This window comes from Chroicocephalus ridibundus, chromosome 2, assembly GCF_963924245.1.
Source record: "Chroicocephalus ridibundus chromosome 2, bChrRid1.1, whole genome shotgun sequence".
In the NCBI taxonomy this organism is placed as follows: domain Eukaryota; kingdom Metazoa; phylum Chordata; class Aves; order Charadriiformes; family Laridae; genus Chroicocephalus; species Chroicocephalus ridibundus.
Window position 1 is genome coordinate 108,217,434 of NC_086285.1, and position 23,702 is coordinate 108,241,135.

Sequence of the window (23,702 nt, forward strand, 5' to 3'; positions counted from 1 at the left end):
ACTTATAAACAGATGAGTAAAGAATAATTTTCATTTAAGGGAATTTGTCTTCATTTTGGAGATTTCCTGAGTACTTTATCTTAGCTTTAATTAAAGAAAACAGATGTGCAAAAAAATTCATTTGTAATAATAATAGTAAAAAAATTAACATATGTTTGTTTCTTTCATTCCACTTTAGATTTTGCGGAACACCACTCATCTGTAAACTACTATATACATATGTAGTAAGACATAAAAAATAGTATATCAGGCTAGAGAGATACTTCATCTTTTTGCCTTATTTGCAACTGCAATGTGAGAACAGCTAGCCACTGAGGTTCAAGATTTAAATGTGGGAACGATATAGACCCTGTGTAGCTGGTTTAAAGGCATGCAGCACAGCATGCGGGAACGGGACCTTTTCAACTCGCAAGATCCTTTTTTTTTTTCAATACAAAATTTGCCATTCAGTTTCTGAAGCTTCCCATTTCCTGCTTTTCTTATCAGCCATACTTCTGTTTCCTGAGACAAGCTTAATGCAAGTTAATCTTTTGATCTGTTCAAAGAGATAACTTTGTAATGCAAATAAACCAAGACCCAATCTTCAACTCAATTCTCTTCCATTTAGATTTTTACACTTGGCATCAGATGGACTACTGACTGTCTAGGCGTACTTTGCGAATCCAGACAAAGCAGAGAAGAAATAAGTCCAACTGCAACAATGGAGAATGACAGATCTAACTAGTAAGTGGCAAAACGGAGTCACTGAAACATTAAAAATGCTGTATTATCCTAAAACATGCCTAGTTTAATACAGATAAATACATACAGATTTCGGTTTAGGCACAAGCTGTTGCACTGTGGGAGGAGTCTTAAACAGATCTAATGCTAAATTCTGCTCAAGCTTGTGCAGGCTATTACTCGCCTCAAATATTAATCTCTGTTGTCAGCTGTAGTTCAAATTACATTTGTTTACTCATTTGAGAATTTTCGCCAGTCGATTCAAGCTTAGTTTTAACTTCAAGTCAATCATGTTGTTCCAATTTTAAGCAGCTCCATAAAACTATGGCTTGCTGAGGTGCGAAAATGCTTGCAGTTGTCCTGGGAAAAATCTATAAAAAATGTAAGAGGATGGCTTGTTTTGACAAATTTCAACATGAGTCACGAATATTCAGGATTCTTACACCTTTGAACAAGAATTTTCGAGCTGCATAGTTTTGATCCCAAAATACTAGCTCATGACATGTTATCACAAATAAATTCTTAAACCTTAAGAGATTGCTTTCTACAACGCGTCACAGAATTATGACCTCTAATATATAGGAACTATTTTCTCTTCTCTTTACATTTTTCACTCCCTGAATAACAGGTAAATGTTGAACTGTAGTGTCAGAAAAATGGAAAAATTCTGTTGATTTTGGATACATGGCATGGAAGAATTCTGTTTGCTTCTGCTGCTGAAACCTAAAGATCCCCGCTTCATCACTTACCCTAGCATTTGTGCATATGGCTAGAGATTCCTTAGCAATGCAAACTACTCCGAGGTGGATTTTGATAGGAATTTAGTCTCTCTCTCATGCATCTGCACTGAGACCTTAAACTTGGTGTTTCTTAGAATGTGAAAGTAAAAAGTGCATGATGTTTTTCGTCTTTCAAAAGTAAAAACATCCTGTGAGAAGGGCACATGATGCGCAGGGACTGGATAAAACCCTGTCACGCTGTGGCCACTGATTCCAGTGTTCTTTGAGATGGACCACGCAGCTCTCTTTATTGCAGTTCTCCAGCTTTGTAGAAGTAAGGTTGCTTTCTTATTCCTCGCTAACATCTTTCCTTTTTTTATTGCATCATGACTGGTACAATCAATTCACAAGTGTGTTACTCTGTGTTTCAGACAAATTTTAACTGTTCAATGATACCCCCAAGTTAGGAGTAATAATAATGTCTAAGGTTTGGTTGTTTTGGGGTTTTTTTTAGTGTTTTTTCTTCAGTGTTTTGCTTGTAGTGCTGCCAGAGTTGCTTCTGAGTTTTTCTAGAACTTCAATTTTCAACTATGTCAATTCTGAAACTGAACTTCTGTGTGTGTTTTAGCCAACGTGGAAGGAAAGTTTGTGGATTCAACTGTAAAACTTACTGAGAAGGTGAAACTGGAATGCATATATCCAAAAGATGCTGTCATAATCCAGACATCCTGGATGAAATTTAATGTAACTCATAAAGAAAATATAGCTGTCTTGCATCCAATCTATGGTGTACACATTGAAGACAAATACAATGGAAGAATTTATTTTGAAAATGCTTCCAGGGAAGACAAGTCCTTATCATTCATCAAGAGCACTTTGGAGGATATTGGTCTTTACTTTTGCTCCATTGTAACTTACCCAGATGGAATTTGGGAAAAAGTAATAGAAATTATTCAGCCAGGTAAGTAAATCTCTTATTGTTTGGGTTTTTTTTTTAATTTCTGATATGTGCAAAACAGAAATCCATGTCAATTGAGGGAGTATCTGGCATTGTAATTTTTCTTTTCAATTATATAGCATGAAGAAATGGAGTAATATGGGGAAAAGAAATAGCACAGCAGAAAAAAGTTATTTTAAAAGAAGTGGGAAGTAAGGAGGGGAACTGGAGGAGATGGACAGATGTCACAGCAGCAAAGTATTACATGGCAGACTTCAGGTACTAATGGTCATTGCAATAGCGATATTTCCATTGGGACAAGGTTCTCATAGCATTTCAACAAGCTGTAGGATATCTTCAGGGGATGAAACTGCAGCTACCCATGAAATTACATGGATGAACCTTGTGACTGCCTATGGAGGATACTATATTTTTATCGTTATGTTCAATGGTGAAAGTATTCCTGGTCTGAAACTAGGATTGATTGTTAGGGTTTTTTGATTTATTTTTTTTTTTCCAGAGAAGATCTTATGTGCTTGCTTTTTCAGTAACACAATAATCATTTAGGAATGGTGTGGCAACAAACAGGAGGGAAGTAGGGAAGTTAAAATGAAGAAAATAGACCTTTTCTTTAAAAGGAGACTTTTTTTAAAGATGGAAAAGGGAAGAAGGAAAGAAAAAGATCCGGTTATGCCCAAGTATGTTCTGTGTAGCTGCCCATCTGCTTTCCAAAGGCTCTGTAATTACCTGACGACTCATTCAATTTACTTTCTTTTCCAGCTGTACAAGAGGAGAAAAACCTTTTCTAGTATTTTTCCATGCATGGTCAACTGACAACTCTGGTGCAAATTACCAAGCTTCTAGGGTAGAATTCCTTAGAAGATCACTATGTACTTATGATAGAATAGCCCTCAAAAGATAACTAGTTTTGGTTATTGGTTTGTTGATTTGATACTGTGCATGCAAAACCAATCTGTTCCTCTTTCCCATCCTCCAGAGTGAAAATAGACTTCATTCAATATTTTATTGCATTTCACAGATAGGAAAGAATGGGTTAAAAGGAAAATTTAGTTCCTAGCATTTGAAAGACCTGAAGATAAAAATAACTGTTCTTTTCCTAGACTGATCCTTCAGAGTCTTAATTTCAAGCTTATTTTATCCACACTTCTGTAATTTCAGTGTTACAAGGAAACAGTGGACCTGACTCTTGTAGGAGATACCTAAACTACACAAATCCAAGGTGCATTGTTCCTGCCTTCACCACTGAAAGTTTTTGAAACTTGATTTTAGCCAGCATCTTTGTTGATGGCATTGATGAAATAGAAATCCCAATTTGTCTTCCTATCTCTGCTAGCTTTTTATTAGCAAACATTGCTGCTCATCAATGCAGAATTTAAGGCTCGTATAAGTTATTGCCCTGACTTTGAAAAAAGTTATTCTGTCTCCCTCAGATTGTTTGGTTAGATAAGATAGTTTGGATCTGAAATTGTTCTTCCCATTGTGGCACATTGGCATAGATGTACATTTCACAGTCATTCACATGTAGAAGGAATGTCCTATTAGTGAAAGAGTTGAGTGGGGTCCCTCAGGGCAGGCTTGCAGTCCAGGTCAGAGTTCCTCAACTGTGATACTTTTAGTGGCATCTCTGAATGCTTGCTTCACTCCAGTGTCTTTTTTATTATGTAAAGAATAACATTACTGAAGTAGTAACTCTCTAGTTTCTTTTTCTCTGGTAGTCCTTTTAGTGAACAATATTAATGCAGCTGTAGGCATTAGAAACATACTTTTTAGTTGCATTCAAATAAGCTGAGACCTCGAAATCCAGGTTGCTGTTTACAAAAAGGAACAGGCAAAGTAGAACTCCTATGCAGGTTGGTCCTACCTGAGTTCTGGCAGTGCTGAGCCAGTGGGTTCATTTTCTGTAAAATCCTAAAAGTTAGATGCAGTAGAGACCTGCAAGCTCATTTAGTCCTTTTCCTGGCCAAGGCAGTACTGATCTCAGCTAGTTGCTCCTGAACATACTGGCTAGGGTTAATCATAGAATCATATAATCACAGAATCATTTAGGTTGGAAAAGACCCTTGGGATCATCGAGTCCAACCATCAACTCCACTCTACAAAGTTCTTCCTTACACCAAATCCCTTAACACCACATCTAAATGAGTCTTAAACACATTCAGGGATGGTGACTCCACCACCTCCCTGGGCAGCCTTTTCCAGTGTCTCTGAAATGATGCAAGAAACAAGGCAGTCACTTTCCTGTGGGACGTTACCCTTCAGTCCAATACCTTTATTAGGTGATCCACTTACAGATTTCAGCACACTGTAAACCACATAAAAAGTTGATCAGTTACCAGAGGCATGTTGTTTTAAATGTTACTGTGGGATTCAGTATGCTCAGTATGGAAGGTTTTTCTCTTGGTTTGAACATGTTAAAACACAAACTTAACACACAAGCCACCCCCCACCCCCCCATTTTTCAAGTATATCAATTTAATCCTACTTCAGAGGCAGATAACAACATTTAATAGAAATTAATCCTTTTCCATTTAAAGAATCAAGGTTTCTGACAACAGGAACAATCAATCTTGTTCAGCTCCTGGTAGATGTGTATAAACAAGATCTTTATATACACTGATCTAAAAAGAATGTAGTGTATCACTAGTGAAGATAAAATATTACTACTTCAATCTGCACTGAAAATTAAAAGCTATTAAACCCTGAGTTTTAATTTCTTTTTTTAATGAGAAGGTATTTATTTATGTAGTATTTATAGTAGAGCTGTTATCAGTCAGGCTTTATCTTACTTTACTAGCAGCTTCATCAGTACTAAATATTTTAAAGTCCCTGGATGACATCATACTTTGATTAAACCAACAGTAAACTTAAAATTCCCTGCCATGCAGCCAGTATTTTAGCTTGCTGCTGACACTAGGTACGTAATTTTTCTTCTTTGTCATCCATCCTGTAAAATTAGGACGCTGATGTTCATCTTTAAAGTGTTTTTATTCTGCACCAGGGAAAAAGCTTTGAGAAAGCTGAGTATTAGTCTCATAATTTCACTGGAAATGGGTCTTGTTCTATAGGATTAATACACACAAATAGTTGAGGTCCTGGAAAATGAAGTGGTTTTTAAGGAATCCAATATTCTCTGCTATAAAGAAACCTGGCACACCTACTAGAAAGATCATTTTATAGGTAATTAAAACTTTTTTCAATTACATTGTTTTCTTTGGTTAGGATTTAAGAATTATTAATTCCCAATAGACTTCATTCCCAATAACTAGCTTTCAGAATTTCCATTGAATGGAAATAGCATAAATAAATGGAAATAATGCCATATGGCGTTATACTCATGATGGAGATTCTTAACCAGATTAAAGTATAAGGTAAAATGTTCTTCACATGGCAATCATATCTGCTGGCAGTTACATACATTTGGATAAAGTATCTTGGATTAACTTTTGCTGGCTTGCAAAACAATGTGTGTTTCTGCACTTAAAACTGTTCAAAGTTGCCCTAGTGCTTCATCCCTGGTAATCAACAGAGGTCATGAGTCTGATTCTGCTTTCCCATGTGCTTTGTATAATTTTTTAAAACTACAAATACAAAATGAGCAAAATTGGTATGATTCTGATTTGACAACATTTTTCATTTCCATAGTTTGAAGTCTCAAGTGCTGATGCTTAATGAGTAAACACTTCAAGTAATGTCTAACGCTTACAGTAGTGTCACTAGATGCAGCAACTTAAGTGTTAACAAGACCCCTGACACTCCAAGATCAAGCAGTTTAAAAAGTTTGGGGATCACAACTTGCTTTTTTAAACAAAAACACAGAAAGAGAAGAAAGACCTCAGGTATTTGAAAGACATTAGGCATGTTTCTTTTTATTAGTATTTTGACAACATCCCTATTTATTTCCCTTTAGAGTAAAGACATCTTTATAAATAATAAGTCCACTGTGGTTACCCTCTTTCATAAGTGATTAAAGGTACTATTGAGTGAATAAAAGATTTGCAGTGTAGGAGGTAGCAAAATAATATTGCAGAAACTCTATTTAGGACTCTGCTCCTGCTTTAGTCTCTGGTCACTGAAGAGTAGTTTACCCCACCATGGTCTGGGTTGAGTGAATGTGATTCTTTTTCAATCAGGGACAAAAGTTTAAAAACCAAACCAAAACAAAAAAAAACCCAAAAGATTCATCTTGGGTAAGCAATGACTGAGCTGTCATAAGGATCTGAGATTCCAGGAGACAGAGGAGGTTATAGCTCTCATTACAAAGGTCTTTTCTTGGTCCACTGTCCTCATTGCATCACTGGTAGACGGAAGACCCTAGAAGTGGTGGTAATTCAACACTCATATCAAATTTTTGATGCAATTGTTGTAGTAAATGATTTTTTTCTTTTACTAGATGTGGTCTAGTGTGTTATCCTGTCATGCATATCTGCCTTTAAGTTGTTAGTTTTGTCTGTTCTTTTTGAACCATTCTTGACTCCATGGAGCATTACAAAGTGGATATATCAACAGAAAAGGTTAAGACGAGATCAACTGACTTTTTTTTGGTTCAAAATATGATTTCCATTAATACCTGTACATCAAGATCTTAAGACTTCTACAAATTTGAAGTGTATTTCTCTCTTGTTCCCAACCTAGCAAAATAAATTATTGGTAATTTACATTTAAAACGTCTTCCAGGTCAAATACTTTGGTGAACTTAATGGGTTTAGTTTAGACTTCCTATGTAGACACTCTATAAAACTTTTTTCCTGTTGCATTCTCATACCTGTTGTATTCATACATGTATTCATACTTGACATACTATTACCATTTGGTTATAGCTTTGAGTTGTCATTGCACATAACGATAATCTTGACCTTTTCTCTCTTGCCCTTATGAAAGTATGAGGCATTTCTCTGTCAGCTGCAGTTCAGTGCAATACTTTTCACATTACCAGGCCACTGTATTGATGCTTCCTATGCAACTACAAACTATCCTGTGATTCATTCTGCCTTGAGAAGTACTGATAAGTAGATCTGGCTTCATGTGTTTCACACATCCTCCCAAACCACTTGTCCTTCTTAATAGTTCTCTAGGTTGCATTGCATCAAAATGCAGCAATCCCTGAATTAAGGGTTTTTAAGTTTCCATTGAAGTGTATGATCAGAATATTGACTATTTTAAAATGAACAGAATCAGAGATGATTGAGTGTAGACATAAACTGTCTCAGAGGCAAAGTAAATCAACTTGTGAAGAGCTTTGTGATGCAGAACTCAATCAGTTAAAGTTGGATCAGCAATCTTAAAATACATGATTAAATTTACAATGCAAATTTAACTTAAAATATAGAATACAATAAATATCATTAGAGAGATCACAAACTGATATTTTTCTACTCCTATACACTACGACGTTGTTATGCATCTAGATAGAAAGTCAAAAGTCTTCAGCAGTGAAGAACTGTGTGATATATAAGCTGTTTAAATGAAACTGGCTTTCATGGCAGAGCAGTGTTGTATGTTTATTTACATAAAGAGTGAATGTAGTTAAAATTACCTGGAATGTTTTTGTTCTGTGTTTATTTATTTGCATTTCAAGACTTGAATTCTGACATGAATTGCTGCATATTATGAAACTTATGTTTATATTCTCAGGAATTTATTTCTGTTAGGTGTTAAAATAGCACTAGTTTGACTTAAAAATTCCCATGCAATGCTCTGAATAGAATGGGAAAAAATCTTTTTGATGTTCGTAGTGACTTTTGCATCCATAATGTGAATTACAAAGAGTTGCATAATCGGTTGGTTTGGTGGGGGTTTTTTGTGTGTTTGTTTTTGGGTTTTTTTTTAGCTGTTGTATGATTGGAAATTGTTATTTTTTAATTGTTTTTTTTTTTTAATTCATGGGTAAGTGTGTGTTTCTGTCAATCAGTGACAATGGACCATTTGCTCAGGGAGTATGTTTTGCTAGCAACTCTGAATAAGAATGGAAGTTCATTAATAGAGTGTTTAAATGCCAGATGTACCATGAAGTACTCCCATATTTTAAATAGAGTGATCAACCTCTTCTGTGATAGCAGAGACAGAGCTTTTCTATTCTTAGCTAGTGTGATGATATCCATGCCACTCAGCACTTACTTCTATATTAATGTTCTTCTGCCTGCCAAAAGCAGCACGTTGCGTAGATTTTTTTCAAGTCCCTCTCCACCTGAAATAGCTTGCTTTCTATTTATCTCTGTCTCAATTTAGAATATGATTCATAGGTCTACAGTGAAAAACTATCAGCCCTTTAAAGCACATGGAAGCAAGAACTAATCCTGAAGGATCTTCATTCTTCGGCTCTCAGACTCTGAGCTCCCCAGAGCAAGAACTATCCCTGTATCTTACACAGTGTCAACCACACTGTCAGCACCTAATTAGAAAGCAAGAGGATGGAGGAAAGTGAAGCTGCTTTTTTCACACCTCTGCTGTGGTTATTGACCCATTAAATGCTGCTTTTCTTACTTTTTACCTTCTGTAATGAACTAAGGATTGGATGCCCCTTCAGTAGCAAAGGTCAGAGGAAAAAGCCCAAAGCAGGTCTGTTGGGAGCAGAGAAGATATCTCCTCTTCCTTTCTGAAGGAAAAACTTAGATCAAAAGGAATTACAGAATTGTGGAAAACTCAGGCTGGAAGAAACATTCCAAATTCACCTCATCCATCTCTCTGTTCTGAGGCAGGATAAGCATATCTGTATCATCTCTGACCAATTCCCATGTTGGAATTGCACACATAATATTCTGGTGTAGTCATTCTAGTGCTTAACCAGCCTTACAAGGAGATATTTTTTCCATTATAGCTAACTCAAATATCTCTTGTTTAATACTGTGTTTATTCACTGTAGTCCTTCCTTTGAAAAAAGAAGGCTCTCACGTTGCCAGCCTTCAGTCCTCCCTCTGTACTAAAGAAACACCATTCGTTTAACTTTTCTTCTTAGTTCATGATTCTAAATTTCATCATTCTTGTTCTCATCAGAATTTTCTCCAGTTTGCCTATAACCTTATTAAAATAAGATACATAGCATGAAACACCATGTTCCATCTAAGGTCTTACTATTGCTAAATGAAGCAGAATAATGCGTCCTTTGTCTTGTATATGACTCTCTGTTGACATACCTGAGAAAATTTGTCTTTTGGAAACAGACAAGGCAGTAACATTTTTGATTCTATTTGGCTAGCAATCACAACATCCAGATCCTTCTATTCAGCACTGGGGATTTTTTTTGACTCCCCCCTGCCCCTTTTTGTCTTTTTACTCCTTACCATTTTGAATGTTCAATTAGTTACTAAGAATAATGTTGCTGTTATATACTCTTGGTTACTTTGTTTGCATCAGAATATGCTATGTTAAGGAAAATATTTTAACATTCAGTACCCATGAGGACTGCTGTGTTTTTACCAGAGTAAGATAAAATTAGAAGGGTTGTTTTATATGTTCCCTACGAGCATTGTTTCGATGAACATGCATTGCATATCATCTGGATACTATAGTTATTAACTGACTTGCTGGTGTGTGATAATTTGAGGATGACTCTCACTTCTCATGTGTTCATCTGCTGACCCAACTTGCTGCCTGAGGAGGTTTGCTGCTTGCTAGGGTAGACTCCAGGATGCTGCAGAGAGCTGCCAAAGCTTGCCCACTCCTCAAACTTCTGACCCCTGCTGCTTTTCCACACATAAACCAAAGATCAGTCTAGGAGAGACCTTGAGCACATCAGGCATGACTACATGGTGCTGGAGGTGGTGGTTAAGGATATGGGCAGCTTACGTGGTGGTGTTGTAGTAAAATTGATATTAACTAGAGGAATGAAATGTAACATGTAAACAACGCAACCAAGGGAACCTGCCGCTGCTGGCAAAAGTCGTCTATACAGCCTCAAACCTATTTGATCATTTGTAGAGAAATAGTAACTAGACATGGTTTATCTAAGATTAAATTAAGGAACTAACTCCTAGACAATGTAGGTTTGTTAATAAGCAGGATACTCCTGTCAAGAGACCGATGAACTCTAGGCCCAGTCAGCAAACCAAGAAAAACACCTGTAACTGCCAAGATTAGAGGAGAAGTAGGTAAAAGGTTATTTCGGCAGGGGGAGATTACAAACACCGATTCATTGACTGCCTACCCAAATGATACCACCTACACAAAAGAGAACAATGGAAGAAGAAAACAGAGACTGTGCACTGATTTACATAGGAAGCAAAGATATCTCTACCAATCATTAAAGAGAATAACAATGAATATGTATTAAATGTTAGAATATTTAATAATCAATGTATCAAAAAGGACATTTTTGAAACAAAGATGTGCTCCTATTTTGGGATGAGCACCCCTTTCTGCACATTAATGAAATAAACTTGGAAATACCTCTGCTCCATGTCTTATTGGCTTGCACGCTGGGTAAAGAACCCAGATTTAGGATGACAGTGTCTCCTTGATCCTGCTGAAGAAGTGAAAAGCCCTGGGAAGACAAGGCAGATTCTGTGGGAAAAGACCACTTGTACAGCTGGTGTCAACAACAAGGTGTTACCTTTTGTCACCATGAACCCTTCTTGATGATCAAGGACTGCTAGGAAGAGACAGGATCCACCTGAACATGTGGGGAAAGAGCATCCTTACCAACAGGCCGATGAGGGGAGCTTTAACAGGAAAGTGGGATGACAACATGTGAACAAGTAAGTGGACTGGGTTGATGTGCAAATGGTGTGGGATTATATGGACAGGAAACACCTTGAGAGTAACAAATCAGGGCACAAGGGTGGCCTTCCCAAGTGTGTCCACACAAATAAGGAAATGCTGAGGGGACATACTGTGGGGAAGCTCTCATACTTTTTCTGGGTAATCAGCACAACTGGATGACCATATGTACACCAGCAAACACAGCATGGGCAAAACCCAAGGAATCAGGGCTACAATCACATTGGGATCACATAGACATGGTGGAATGGTTCACATGACCGGAGTGTTGCAATGGCCCTATACAGGCTCTTTAGGAAGAACAGGTGGGGATGGCAGGGAAGGAAAGTTGCCCTTTATGTGAAAAAGCAGTGAAAACATGGGAAGTTCTTCCTAGGGATGTATGATGAGCCAGCTGAAAGCTCAAGGGTCAGGATTAGAAGGCAGACCAACATAGGTGGTGATGCAATGAGTGTCTGCTACTGACTGCTTGATCAAGGTAATCAGACCTGATGTAGATGAAACCTCCATCAGACAACTGGAAGAAGCTTCACATTCTGTGATCCTCTTGGGAGAGTTCAACCACCTGGTATTTGTGGAGGAGCAACACAGCAGGGCATAATCAGTCCATGAGGTTCCTGAACTGCATTGATAAAAACTTCCTTACTCAGGTGACTAAGTAGCTGAAGAGAGGAGACACTCTGCTCCACCTCAGGCTCACAGAGAAGGAAGAACTTGTTGGGGCTGCGAAGATCAGAGCAACCTTGGCTGCATAGTGGAGTTAATGATCCCAAGAGAAGGGGATAAAAGCAAAAAAGCAGGATCACAACCCTGGGCTTCAGAAGAGCAGAACGTGGTTTGTTCAGAGATCTGCTTGGAAGAATCTCAAGGGTGATGTCAGAAAGATTTTCAAGGAAAACCTTCTCCAATGGTCCATTGAAACAAGCAGGAAATCGAGTAAAAATGCCAGAAGGCCTACGTGGATGAACAAGAAGCTTCTGACTGAACTCAGAAAGAAAGCATAGACGAGATGGAAGCAGGGGCAGCTGACCTGGAAGGAACCTTGAAACACTGTCCAAGCATGAATGGGCTAAGAAAGCCAAAACTGACTTGGAATTGAATCTAGCGTGTTAAAAGAATTTTTTTTTTTTTTTTTGCAAGCATTTCCCTACATCTATAAGCCAAAATTACTTGATCTTCTCAGCTACTTTTCCCTAATTCTATGCCACTGCAGCAACCACTGTGAAATTCAACTTACCTAAAATATGGAATTACCTCTAGTATCAACCATAACTGTTGTGGCACCCAGTAGATAAATCCAGACCGAAGATTTTTACGACTTTGTTTTTTTGTTTCTCAAAGTGTAAATGTGATGGATGAAATCTTGATTTAATGGAATTTGGAAATCATTACAGGATTCAATTGCAGGGGAAAACAGGAAGTGCACAGTGACAGTTTTAAAATATTCAAAATTAAGGAGATAGTACAGACTAGCACAGATTGCATAATATTTTATTTGGGGAAATACATGTTAGGTTATGGAATGAACAGAGATAGGTGAAAAGCAGAGGGTAAAAGGAATTACAGATTCAGATAGTTCAACTCTAAAGGAAATCACTAAGAAGTGATTAATATTTTAAGTTCTGAAATTTTTCTGTCTGCAGAACCTCCTTCTGCTGCTTATATTTCTAATGATGAACCTTTCTTTCAACTGGCCTGTCAGACAGGAATGTAATTTATACCTTAATAAGGACAAAAAGAAATGGAAAGGAAACATTCGGTAAAAAATACTGATGTTATATGGATTCATTTTATTTTCTTACTTGGTATAAAGCTGCATGACAAACTTAGTATGAAATAAACTGTTTATTTCCTTCTTCTTCAATATATTTTCAGTTGATAAAACAATCCATTAAAAGTAATAACTAGGATCTGAGATGCAGGGTATCAATACCTCATAGTGTGTCCTTATGGTGCACTCCTGGGTGCTATAATGCTTCTGGGGCTGGGCAGCACGGGTGTGTACCTTGTCCATTCCCTTGCCACCCTTGGTTTTTCCTCCTGAGAAACCTTGGTTGAAATAGTCGTCCTTAGGAGCCAGTTTCATTTTTCACACCCTTTCCCTTCCCTCTCCCCTGCCTTCTCTTCTCTGTGGCTTAAAACATTATATCCTCTGCTCTGCCTGATGTCTGACCCTCAGGAGCCTCATGGAAGATACGAGCAGGTAGGCACAAATGCACCCCATGCACGCGTGCCGTGACATGCGGTTTCTCAGCACAGCAGCTCTCTTCGTCCACTGTCAGATCATTAACAGTAAGTGAAGGCTGAGCACGGTGTCCTGTGTCACTCCACCTCTCTGCTCATTGAACTCCTATTGCTGGTAAAGTCCCTTCATCCCGAAGTAATGATATTCCTAGAGAGGATGAAAATTTGAAATTTTGAACTCTTATATCGTCCAGACTCTTCTGCAGATGAATCCTGGCATAGTGTTTTTATGCTTTCATCCGATGACTTCTTCCCCAACAACCAAATTCTCCTTGCTGGAAGCTTATGAACGTTTATACCTGAAGAGAGCATGATTTGCTTACTCTTACTAACACTGTACTCTTCCTCTCTCCCTCTCTTTGGATTCTCCTTTTCTTTGCTCTCTAGATAATTAAAGTTCAGTTTGAAAGAGTGAAATAACAGCAAAGAGGAGTAGAATATGGGTAAATAAATAGAAGGTGGCAAGTGAATTAAAATTGCATGCAGTGTTTATACCTTTGCAGAATTAATAATTGGTACAGAAAGATTCACTGGCTTGTCACAATATAGCTTAATATATATTACAGGGATGTTTTAAAGGTAAAGGAGTATAAATATGTTCATTTTAACTTTTACAATCCGAATAGTTGCAATTAGAAAAATACACCTTTTTCAAACAGCATTCTACCTTTGGTTTCTGAGTTCTGAGTAGGACAGTTGTCAGTAGCTCATTAGAAATTAAGAACTTTATTGTTACAACTTTTTTAATAGCTACACATCCACATTTTCCTGTCTCATCCAAAAAAGGGCAAAACCACTTTTTTAGAAACTTAACAAAATTGCATGGTATGTGTAAATACAGTTGAAAGACATTAGTTTGGGAGCTAAATATAATTCCATATTTAGCCTATCCAGGGAGGGCGAAGGGGTCAGTCTTGAAGTATTTCGTCATCTGAAAGTTGGTTTTCTTGTTGAAAAGAAAAGCCCTGGAGAAAGCTCATCTTCGTAAAAATTTAAGCCGCCTTTTCATCTTCAATTTGTTTTCCCACTTCTTATTACAAGCAGAAGAAGAAGATGGTGTTTTTATGAGGAGCTTTAGCAAACGAAGTGGGACGTGTGAACTTGTCTCTACTGTAGAGCTAAGTTAGCTTTGCAGTTTTGAAAGATATGCTAAGGTCATTAGTTATTTCTGATGGAGAGCATTACTTCCTAAGGGTAGCTACTTTAAAGGTAACTCTGTTACCATCAGTCTGAGCAGTACCAGCTTGTTCTGACCTGGTGGTACCTGGGAGCACATGGAAAATGTCTGTGTGTTGGGCTGGCTAAGTAATTAAAATATCACAAATACTGACTTGAAAAAATAATAAACCATCTGAAAACAAGTCCAGCTATATAAGTAACTTTCCTTTGAAGAAACAAAACCAGCTAATCCTATCAAGACTGAAAGAATGACAGGAGCTAAAAAGTATAAAAGCTCTACCCAAAAGAATGGGGATGAAACTTTTACATGACACTGATTTTGACTTTTACTTGCTTGTAGCAAAGGGTCTGAGATAGAGGGGGGAAGATTACACCATTATTTTATTTTCCTTCCAAAAGGAATTTCTTAATTTGAGAATTTCATTTTAGTTGTTTGATCCTTTAAATCCTGGGAAGTTGGTTTACACTCTTTTATACTTCTCTATTTCTGAGATTTGCTTTCCAAGAAAAATATTGAAAGATTATGTTTTTAAAAATAGGAAAGCTTACATTTTTTTTCCCTTTATATGTCTTATGGCCCTAAAGCCGATAGAAAAAAGTGTAATTGCAAAATATGATGAGGTGACGTTATGCCAAAAGAGATGAACACTCTTCAGTGCTTCAGAGCACCTCTTTACTAAGCAGAGGCAAGTGCACCTACCTACCATTGAGTGCTGTCACCTCCTCCTACTTTCTGTCCAGGAGGCAAGATGACGTGGCCAGAGGGGCAGAGCAGGCAGTAGTGGCAGTGGCCAGAATGAGCAGAGGCAGGGGAAGTCTATTTTTATCAGATGCAATGGTACATTTTTTTTTTTTAACATTTCTGAAATGTTCACACATGGTGTGTCACCTTGGGATGTGCGTGTGTGTGGGTGAATGTATGTGGGTGTGCCGTGTGCCTTTTTCCCGTAGAAGTATTTCTCAAAGCGGGAGGTTCTCGTCCCACGCGTACCAGGCTGAAAGCAAAGAAATTGTGTTCAGAAAGGTGCTAAATAAAGAAAGTGGTTGAACAGGGGAGAGGGAGGATGAAAGAACTATGCTGATGCTGGTGTCAAAATAAAATGGGACAATTGCTTGAAACAAAAGCCTGGAACACTTTAGTGTACTTGGAAGATTTAATTAGAACTACGTAGGCCTGATTCTCCACTGTATGTGCCTTACATAATCACTTAAGTTTTGCAAGGTATCATACTGTAAGAAGGGGAGTGATTTACATCTTTCATCAAGAGTGAAAATACCTGGATGTTGCTGCATGCTGTCAAGTAAAATATACATGCAATGCAAAAGAATAAAATGTGTCATGATGTCTGTGTTTGAAAATGGTTATGATAAAATATGCAGCAGCTGAGAATCTCAAACTCTTTTAATTTCTCTGTTTATATGTAGTTCTCACTATAGACATATTGGTTTTATACCAGAAAATTATACAAATATATCGAGATTTGTACCTAGAAATTCTTCACTGAAGTTGCAAGGCAACTTTAGCTTTCTAACATATCTGTTACAGTATACTATAGCATGTTATAGTATTATATATTATTGGAATTGTGATATATTATCAAACACAACATACAAAGTTAACTAATAAGTTTTAAGACAGGGGGGGTTTTCATTATTTTGATGGAAAATATTTTATCTTCTTTTCCCCAGTTTACCATGTGTATAACATATATTTTTCTAGCAAATGTGTAGCAGGACAGCACGGAAGAAAGCAGTTTTTTATACAGTCCTGGTTTCAGCCCTTTGGGTCAGGTTGGAATCCTCTGGAAGGTAGGAAGTATCATCGTCATACACATAATTTCCCTAATAAGCATGTTTAGATGGGAGAAAGACCTGGAGTTCAGGGTAACATTGGCATAAAATGAATAGGGCAGAAGGATGGACCCAGGACCAGATGGGGAGACTTCAATGCTCCTGAGAAGACAGCTTGCTCATAGCTGAGGAAAACAGCAAAGACTGCACGGTGAAGAAGACAAGATTTCTCAGGGAAGGATATATGATTTATTGTAAAGCAGGCAGTTGCTGGAAGTTAGTGGTCTGGGAAGTGGGGCAGGAGGTAAAGATCTGACCTGTAAGAATGTGGTGGGCAAGAGAGAGAATTGGTTTCAGTTACCTTTTCATTTGCCCCTCTTACCTAGCAGATCTGAATCTGAGTCTGCAGATCTGAATCTTAGTCTGCAGATCTGAATCTGCTAGACAAAAAAATAATTACCTTTTGTAGTGCAGTGACTTTTGAGCGACTGTACTTCAAGGGACATACTTTGCAAGTGTAGAGTCCCATCATAGTAGTCTGATTTGAATAATATTTAGACTTCCATGAGTAAATTCTTGCTGGAACTAGCATGATATCTTAAATGATTATCCAGCCTTGGCAGACGTCTTCAGTAATAGAAATTCAGCTGTCTTTGGCAAGCTGTCCAAGGACTTAATTAGCTTCACTGTGTTGTACCTTCTGTTTGGGTTAGTGAATTTCTCTCTCTTCTGCCCTTGTCTGTCATTAACTTTCTGTCTTCTTGATTGCAGTCTACATGGATCTTCAAGTTCTTCATTAATTTTTTTAGGTAAACTCATTAGACACAGTTCCTTTTGTCTTTCAGCATTTCAATGTTTTAATTATACTTCTGGTCTCCAAAGGCAGCGAGAATGTAATTTTTCTGTGCTGTGTTCCATTGATAAAAAATTGCAGGCTAGACTTTTTCATTCACTGTTTCATAGAAAAACTGTGCAAGTCTCAGAAGTCACAGACTTCCACAATGGTTTCCATCCTGTCAACACAAATGGAATCACTTATTCCTAGATTTAGGGTAGTATGCTTACCCACTTGAAATCCTACTATTTGCACCTAGCTTAGGAGGTGAGCTAGGCCAATTTGTATTGATTTCTCCAGTACCTATGACTTTGACAACACTGGCACTACCAGCATCCAAAGCATTACAGTTTACCAGCAATTTTTGTCATAGATTTTTGATAAAAATTTTATATTAAGGAGGATCTAAATCCAGCTTTTTCCTACAGTGTATTCAGTTCTACCCAGAGCACTACTGTAACCATCTCATCTCATGAATCAGGCTACGACTTAATTTTAAAACTTTTCTTTTATAAACAGGTTTTGTTGCATTTAATGACTGTCATTTTTACAACACAATTTGTCTCTGTTTCCTGTTGTGGCCATAGATAGCAGCAAACACATAAAAAATATATAGTAGTGAAATTTTTTGACTTAAAGACATCTAATAAAAAAGAAACTCATTGAAGAGCTTGAAAGATGAGTCCTTTTACAGTACAGGAAAATCAGTCTGATCATTAATCTTTTTCAACATTAAAGTCTTCTAAAAGGTGACAGTGTTAACCCTAACTTATGAGATATAGGCATTATAAAGCTGACTTTAGAAACCAAGTGGTTATTGAATGCTCTGAATATCAGGAACATTGACAGTCTTTCTACTGAAGATTTTTTTTTTTTTTTGTAATTTGTAAACAGGGAATTCTATTACTAAAAACAATAATTCAGAGCACAGGGATTTCAGTCAAAAATATTTAAGATGTATTATATCTATGGTTTATATGTGGTGAAAGTCTTGAATTTGTCTGAAATTCTGCTTTGATACCACAGCCTGACTATCACACAGGTTTTTCCCAAGTAAAGTGTATGAAGGGCTAAGAATTTTTTTATTTAAGTGGTGAAGCTTGTGAGTGGGAGAACTGTAGTTCATAGGCTAGAATGTCTTCTAACATAATGCACTAATGCGTGTCCTGATGGTCACATCAAACCATTTTCTTATTATAATTAGTGTGAAAGCAGAACAAGACTATCACGAATTTAATTAGACTGGCCTTGTAATTTATGCTGTTGAATATTTGCTGAAACTGTTAATAAAACATTCATGTACTCAAAATGTATAGAAATAGCCTTCTTGCAATGTCTTCACAGCCTCACAGTTCCATAAAGACTGTTTTGTCTAAATGTGCACAAAAATGTAGTCATAGATAGATATAAATTATATCTTTCAGTAGTTCAAATGATTTGAGTAGCTTTCCACTGTAAGTGTATTTCATTAATGTTTGCCATACAGGAATTGTTGATACTGAAGTTCCCTTGAATTAATTCTAAGCAATTTTTGTTGTTTCTTGTGTTTTTCCACAGATGCTTTTGAAATATCTGAGAAACAAAATACTCACGTGTTTACCAAGCCAGGAGGAGATGTTGCTCTTACCTGTCCTTATAAAATTGGAGATTCAGTGCAGCAAGTGTTGTGGGAAAGGATTAAAGCAGATCAGGTAGACACCATGGTTCTGTGCCACTCATCAGGAAAGCAAAGTTTTGGTTCAGATTTCAAAGAGCGTACACAGGTGGATTGCTCTGATCAGGCAAACTCCATGATCGTCATTCAAAACATTACCAACTCTGACTTTGTGACGTACCGCTGCATAGCTACTGGAAGAAACAAAACCTATGTGATGAGTTTTACTGTGTCTGGTAAGTAAAGGAGGAAGTGGTAAATGTCTTTACAATAGGACCATCAGAGGTATTAACACTTTTACCCATGTAAAATAACACTTCAATAACAAGTGAGGATTTATTTAAATACTACATTTCAATTAGCAGCACGTAAAAGGTAGCAAATTTAACAATTAATCTTGTTTCCACAGAAAGAAGCTGGTTTTAAGGTTGTCTGATCTCATCATAGGACTGTAGACCTGTTTGTGAGAAACTGGTTTGATGTTAGGAAGAAGCTTTTGAAGCGCAGAGACTACCTGAGTTTGCAGGGAGAGCTGGGCTTAAACCCAAAGAAGCCACAAGGAGATTTCTCCATTAGCAGAGTGCACCACAGGGTGCCAGGGGAGAGACCTATCCTCCAAGAAAGGCAAAGAGCACACTCTCATTTGAAAATGTAAAAATTAGTAAAACGGCCTCTATCTTATTCTTGTAAGGAGTTTCTTTAGGGGGAGCTGAGAAGCTCTCTAGGTTTTGCTGTGACTGTTGTCACAGTTTGATTATAATAGGAACCTAGGTCTCCATGTGTAGACACTTAAAACGAGATTTCTCTAACTGTGAGCTGAATCCAACCTTTACTTCTATTTTATGTTATGACTGAAAAAAACCCTCAGTTTTGGTTCTTCTCTATAGCATGCATTGTGAAGATATGGTTCTTGTACCACCCCAGTCCTTCTCCTGTTGCACCATTCATTTGGTCCAGCGCTCTGGTATCTTTTGAGGGTCCTGCTTTTGTTCCTGGTAACAAAGATGTGTTAGTAGGCCTCTCTTTGGCAGTACTAAGGGCTGTGCCATGGGGTATGAAGCTTCAGAATATGCGCGATCTGTGATATTGTTATTGAGAAGTAGAGAATGTGCTCGGGAAAAAAATGCTGACCTGCTTTACTCTTAATACTTGATCATAAAAGTCCATGAAATTGAGCAGAATGAGATGAAAAGAAAAGGGGTATCAGGAGAAAAATTCCTCTCACCTCTGATAATTTCAAGCATTCACATTTCAAAATGTTGACTATATTCATATAATCAAACATATCCAAATTGCAGAGCAATAGAACTATTTTTTTTATTTACTCCAAGTGCAGTGCTTTTCATATCAAAATGAAAGCACATAATGAGGTGCAAAAAAAAATACAATGGCTTTAAGAATTGTCAGTTCTACCTACATGAACTATTTCTTCTCCAGAAAAAATTTAGTTTCCACGCTTCTTTTGCTCTTGAAACAAATCCTATTTATCATTTTTAGTGCTAACTATGCCAGCATAGTTATGCCTGTTTATTGGCAAAAAAAAAAAAGGTCTGAAACCGTTGAAGAAGCTGAAGTACAATATGATTCAGAACACACCCCATTTTCACGCTTTTAAGCCCTCACTTGCAAAGCGCATTTTGTTGAATTTTCATTAATTCCAAAGGAAGTGAAATGTGAAGGATTTCCAATTATTTCTCTTTAATGTTTGGAACCATTTCATAACACACAATTAATATTTCCAGTGAGATTTGGAGAAACACTAAGGGGAAAGGAGTGACAGGCTGGGCGTCAACTCCCACCGCTCCCTGTGGAGTAGCCAATGAAGTCTCTCACCAACTCACGAGTGACTTACTCTGCCTGATGCAACAGCTGTGGCTTGAATAAACCAAGCGGTGACAGAAACTTGCTACGCTATTTTTTGTGTGTGTTCTATCAGTTCAGACATATCATTTTCTTTGGCTCAGCACTACAGCTAAGCCACACTCTAGCTTGGATCTTCTACCAAACTCTTCCAATGTTGTTAGTCTGCTGGTGTGATTCTGCATGGGTACTGCAAATCTTCTCACCTTGCCCAGTTCCAGAGATGTTTTGAAATACTGAGTCTAGGAGCTGGGAGAATAGCTGCATTCTAAACAGTAGTAGGGAAAACTCTGTTTATGTTAAAAGAGAGTAAGAGGAACGATAAGAAAATGTTTTTTTTTCTTTAATTTTTTGTTTTGAGAAGCTGTCATTGAGAAGAGGCCAAGAAGTTTTAAAGAGGAGGTATCCTAGGTGAAAGGAGGTGTAAATAAGAACACAGGATTATTTGCAGCACTGATAATAGTTCCAAATCTGCTGATTCAAAGAGGTGCTACTGTAGAAAGAAACAACTTGCTTCTTGTCTAAAGGTGAATGTATGTTTGCGAAGAGAAACAGCATAGAATTCCTACGAAGAAAAAGGAAGAGAGAGGGAAACAGGTATTCGAGTGTGATATTCTTGCATTTGCATCAGTAGAAGTTGGTATGCTGCATTTAATGCTTGTGAACATCAGTGCAAATAAAACCATGAGATCCATTCCATATCATAAAGTTTGTCTATTCTGTCCCACTATATATTGTGATTATTGTTTTTCAGTAAGCTGAAATGGGTCTTCTGCAAATCTTTTTTGACCTCAAAACCCATAACACATAAAGCAATGTGTGTTTGTAAAGTAGCGTAGCTTTTGTTGGACAACACTTACAGAAACAGAAGGCTGACTATTACATAATTATATAATGTGTTCAAAACACTTTGGATGAATTTCTGATGTGTTCTCCACTATATTTCTCCTTCTAAAAATTCTATTAATATGGAGTTTGGTCGTGGCACCAGATTCCACATCTGAGCCCATTACTGACTTTTACTTACCATGCATTTTCCTTTGATCATATTTCATTTTTTAGCTTGTTTTTCAAGGAAGGAAGCAGACTTGATATTCATGCATTATTTTGGTAGATGATTCTGAAAGAAGGGGAAATGTCATGAAAGAACTGAAAAATTAGAAGAGTTGAAAAACAAAAGCTTATTCGAACTTTAAGGCCTAGCCATTTTTAGAGAGATTTACTAAGTTTTTTTCTTGCTTTAGCAGAAAGTGGGATAGCAAGCTCTCTTAGACAAAGGCAAATAGAAACATTTTGTGTTGATGTGTGTTCCCACTATATCTGAAAAACTGGTTGGTGATTGCAATTTGATGTACGTTTGGGAGATCAGAATTACATTATGGTTTGTACAAGCCCTTTCACCAGCCTTGTTGCCCTCCTCTGGATGCACTAAAACACCTTCATATCAGTCTTAAATTGTGGGGCCCAGAGCTGCACACAGGACTCATTGTGAGGCTGCACCAACACGGCTTTTGACCAGCTGGTTATGTTGTATTTAATGCACCCCAGGATGCGGTTTGCCCTCCTGGCTGCCAGGGCACACTGCAGACTCGTGTTGAGCCTGCTGCCAGCCAGCACCCCCAGATCCCTTTCTGCAGGGCTGCGCTCTCCAGCCATTCCTCCCCCAACTTGTATTTGTGCCCAGCATTACTCCATACCAGTTGCATAATCCATCATTCGTTCCCTTCATCCACTAGGCACGTGACCTTATCATAAAAGGATATCAAATTAGTTGGTCAGGGCTTTCCCTTTATGAATCCATGCTGACTGTGCCTTTAAATCGCCCTTTAAATGTCTTTCAATAGCACTCAGTATGATCTTCACAGCACCCAGAGGATACGCAAGGGACTACTTCTCTGGTCATTGAGGGTTATCATAAAGTCCTTCTGAGCTGGAAGGAGACAGCAGTACTTCTGTGCCATAGAAAACAGACAGAAGATAAGGCTGCGGTCAGGGGTGAGGAGAGTCAGGGTAGGAGTGAAATTAGCTTCCCTTCTTCCTTCAGGAATTCATCCAGTATGAACACAAGATATCAGTCCATCCATGTCTGTGGGTTGCTACTCGACAACTCGCCTTTCTCTGAGCATGAATGCATTCATGCTGAATTTGTGCCTTTCTGTTTTGGGCAAAAATATTTCAGTCATGACTAGTTAGCATACCATACGTGCCAGTCCAGCAAGGCATGTGACAAGTTACATGAAGATCTTTACAGTGCAGTTCAAATCTCTTGTTAAAAGAAATAACTGCCTGGCGCATCAGTGCTTCCTCCTCAAAACCAAAGTCAGAGCACCGAAGGTTGAAAACCTTCCCACAAAAAAAAATTTCACAATCTTGCAGAGAAAATGCCAAGGCTACGAAGAGGGGGTAGAGAGGGACACGTTGTTTAATACTTAACAGAAATTGTACTGATGCTGAAAATACACTTAATGGCCTCCCGTCAGCATATCACCTTTGATGAGAACACAAGAACTAAAGAGACACATGACAAGCCTCTGACATGTTTCTGCAAAATCTTGAATGTTATGTTGAAGTCAGTAATTACAAAAGGTTTTATACAGTTAAAGAAAACAAATACCTCAGGAAGGCTTTGCTCACTTCAAATGAGCAAAGGCAAAAAGGGCTTTGAGTTGTTGTCGGTTCTAAAAAAAAAATCTAGTGATTTTTCTCATGCAAATTTAACTGACAGCTGATAATCTCAGCTCTCAAACTCATTAACTCAGAGATTATTATCTTGACCTGATAAAATTGAAGGTGAAACTTCAGGAAAAGAAAAATGAAGTCTGGAGTGCTTAGACTGAAGGGTGGGGATGCTGCTGAAGTCTCAAACTCTCTCCAGATTCAGATATCCTTAATGATAATTAAATACAAGATTCCAAAAATTTTTCTTTGTTGCTTACGGCTTCTCTTTATTTCTGTAGTTGCTCAGTGGCACAGATAATGATTTTCTGTGATGGGTAGCTAAACACTTGAAAAAAAAGACATTATAATTTC

At 37.6% G+C, this 23,702-nt stretch overlaps 1 protein-coding gene across 3 annotated transcripts in view; it reads left to right on the forward strand.

The window, feature by feature from the left end:
• Positions 1-606: 606 nt before the first annotated feature.
• The window catches only part of CD226 (CD226 molecule), a 28,354-nt gene continuing 5,258 nt past the window's right edge, over positions 607-23,702 (forward strand). For 2 of the 3 annotated variants that reach the window (XM_063326440.1, XM_063326441.1), the window contains exons 1-3: positions 1,677-1,773; positions 2,068-2,400; positions 18,716-19,048. In XM_063326440.1, coding sequence (XP_063182510.1) covers positions 1,728-1,773; positions 2,068-2,400; positions 18,716-19,048 — 712 coding nt within the window. In that variant the 5' untranslated portion in view covers positions 1,677-1,727. Of the gene's footprint in view, positions 724-1,676; positions 1,774-2,067; positions 2,401-18,715; positions 19,049-23,702 lie in introns of those variants that run through there. The other variant, XM_063326442.1, reaches the window with a different exon arrangement.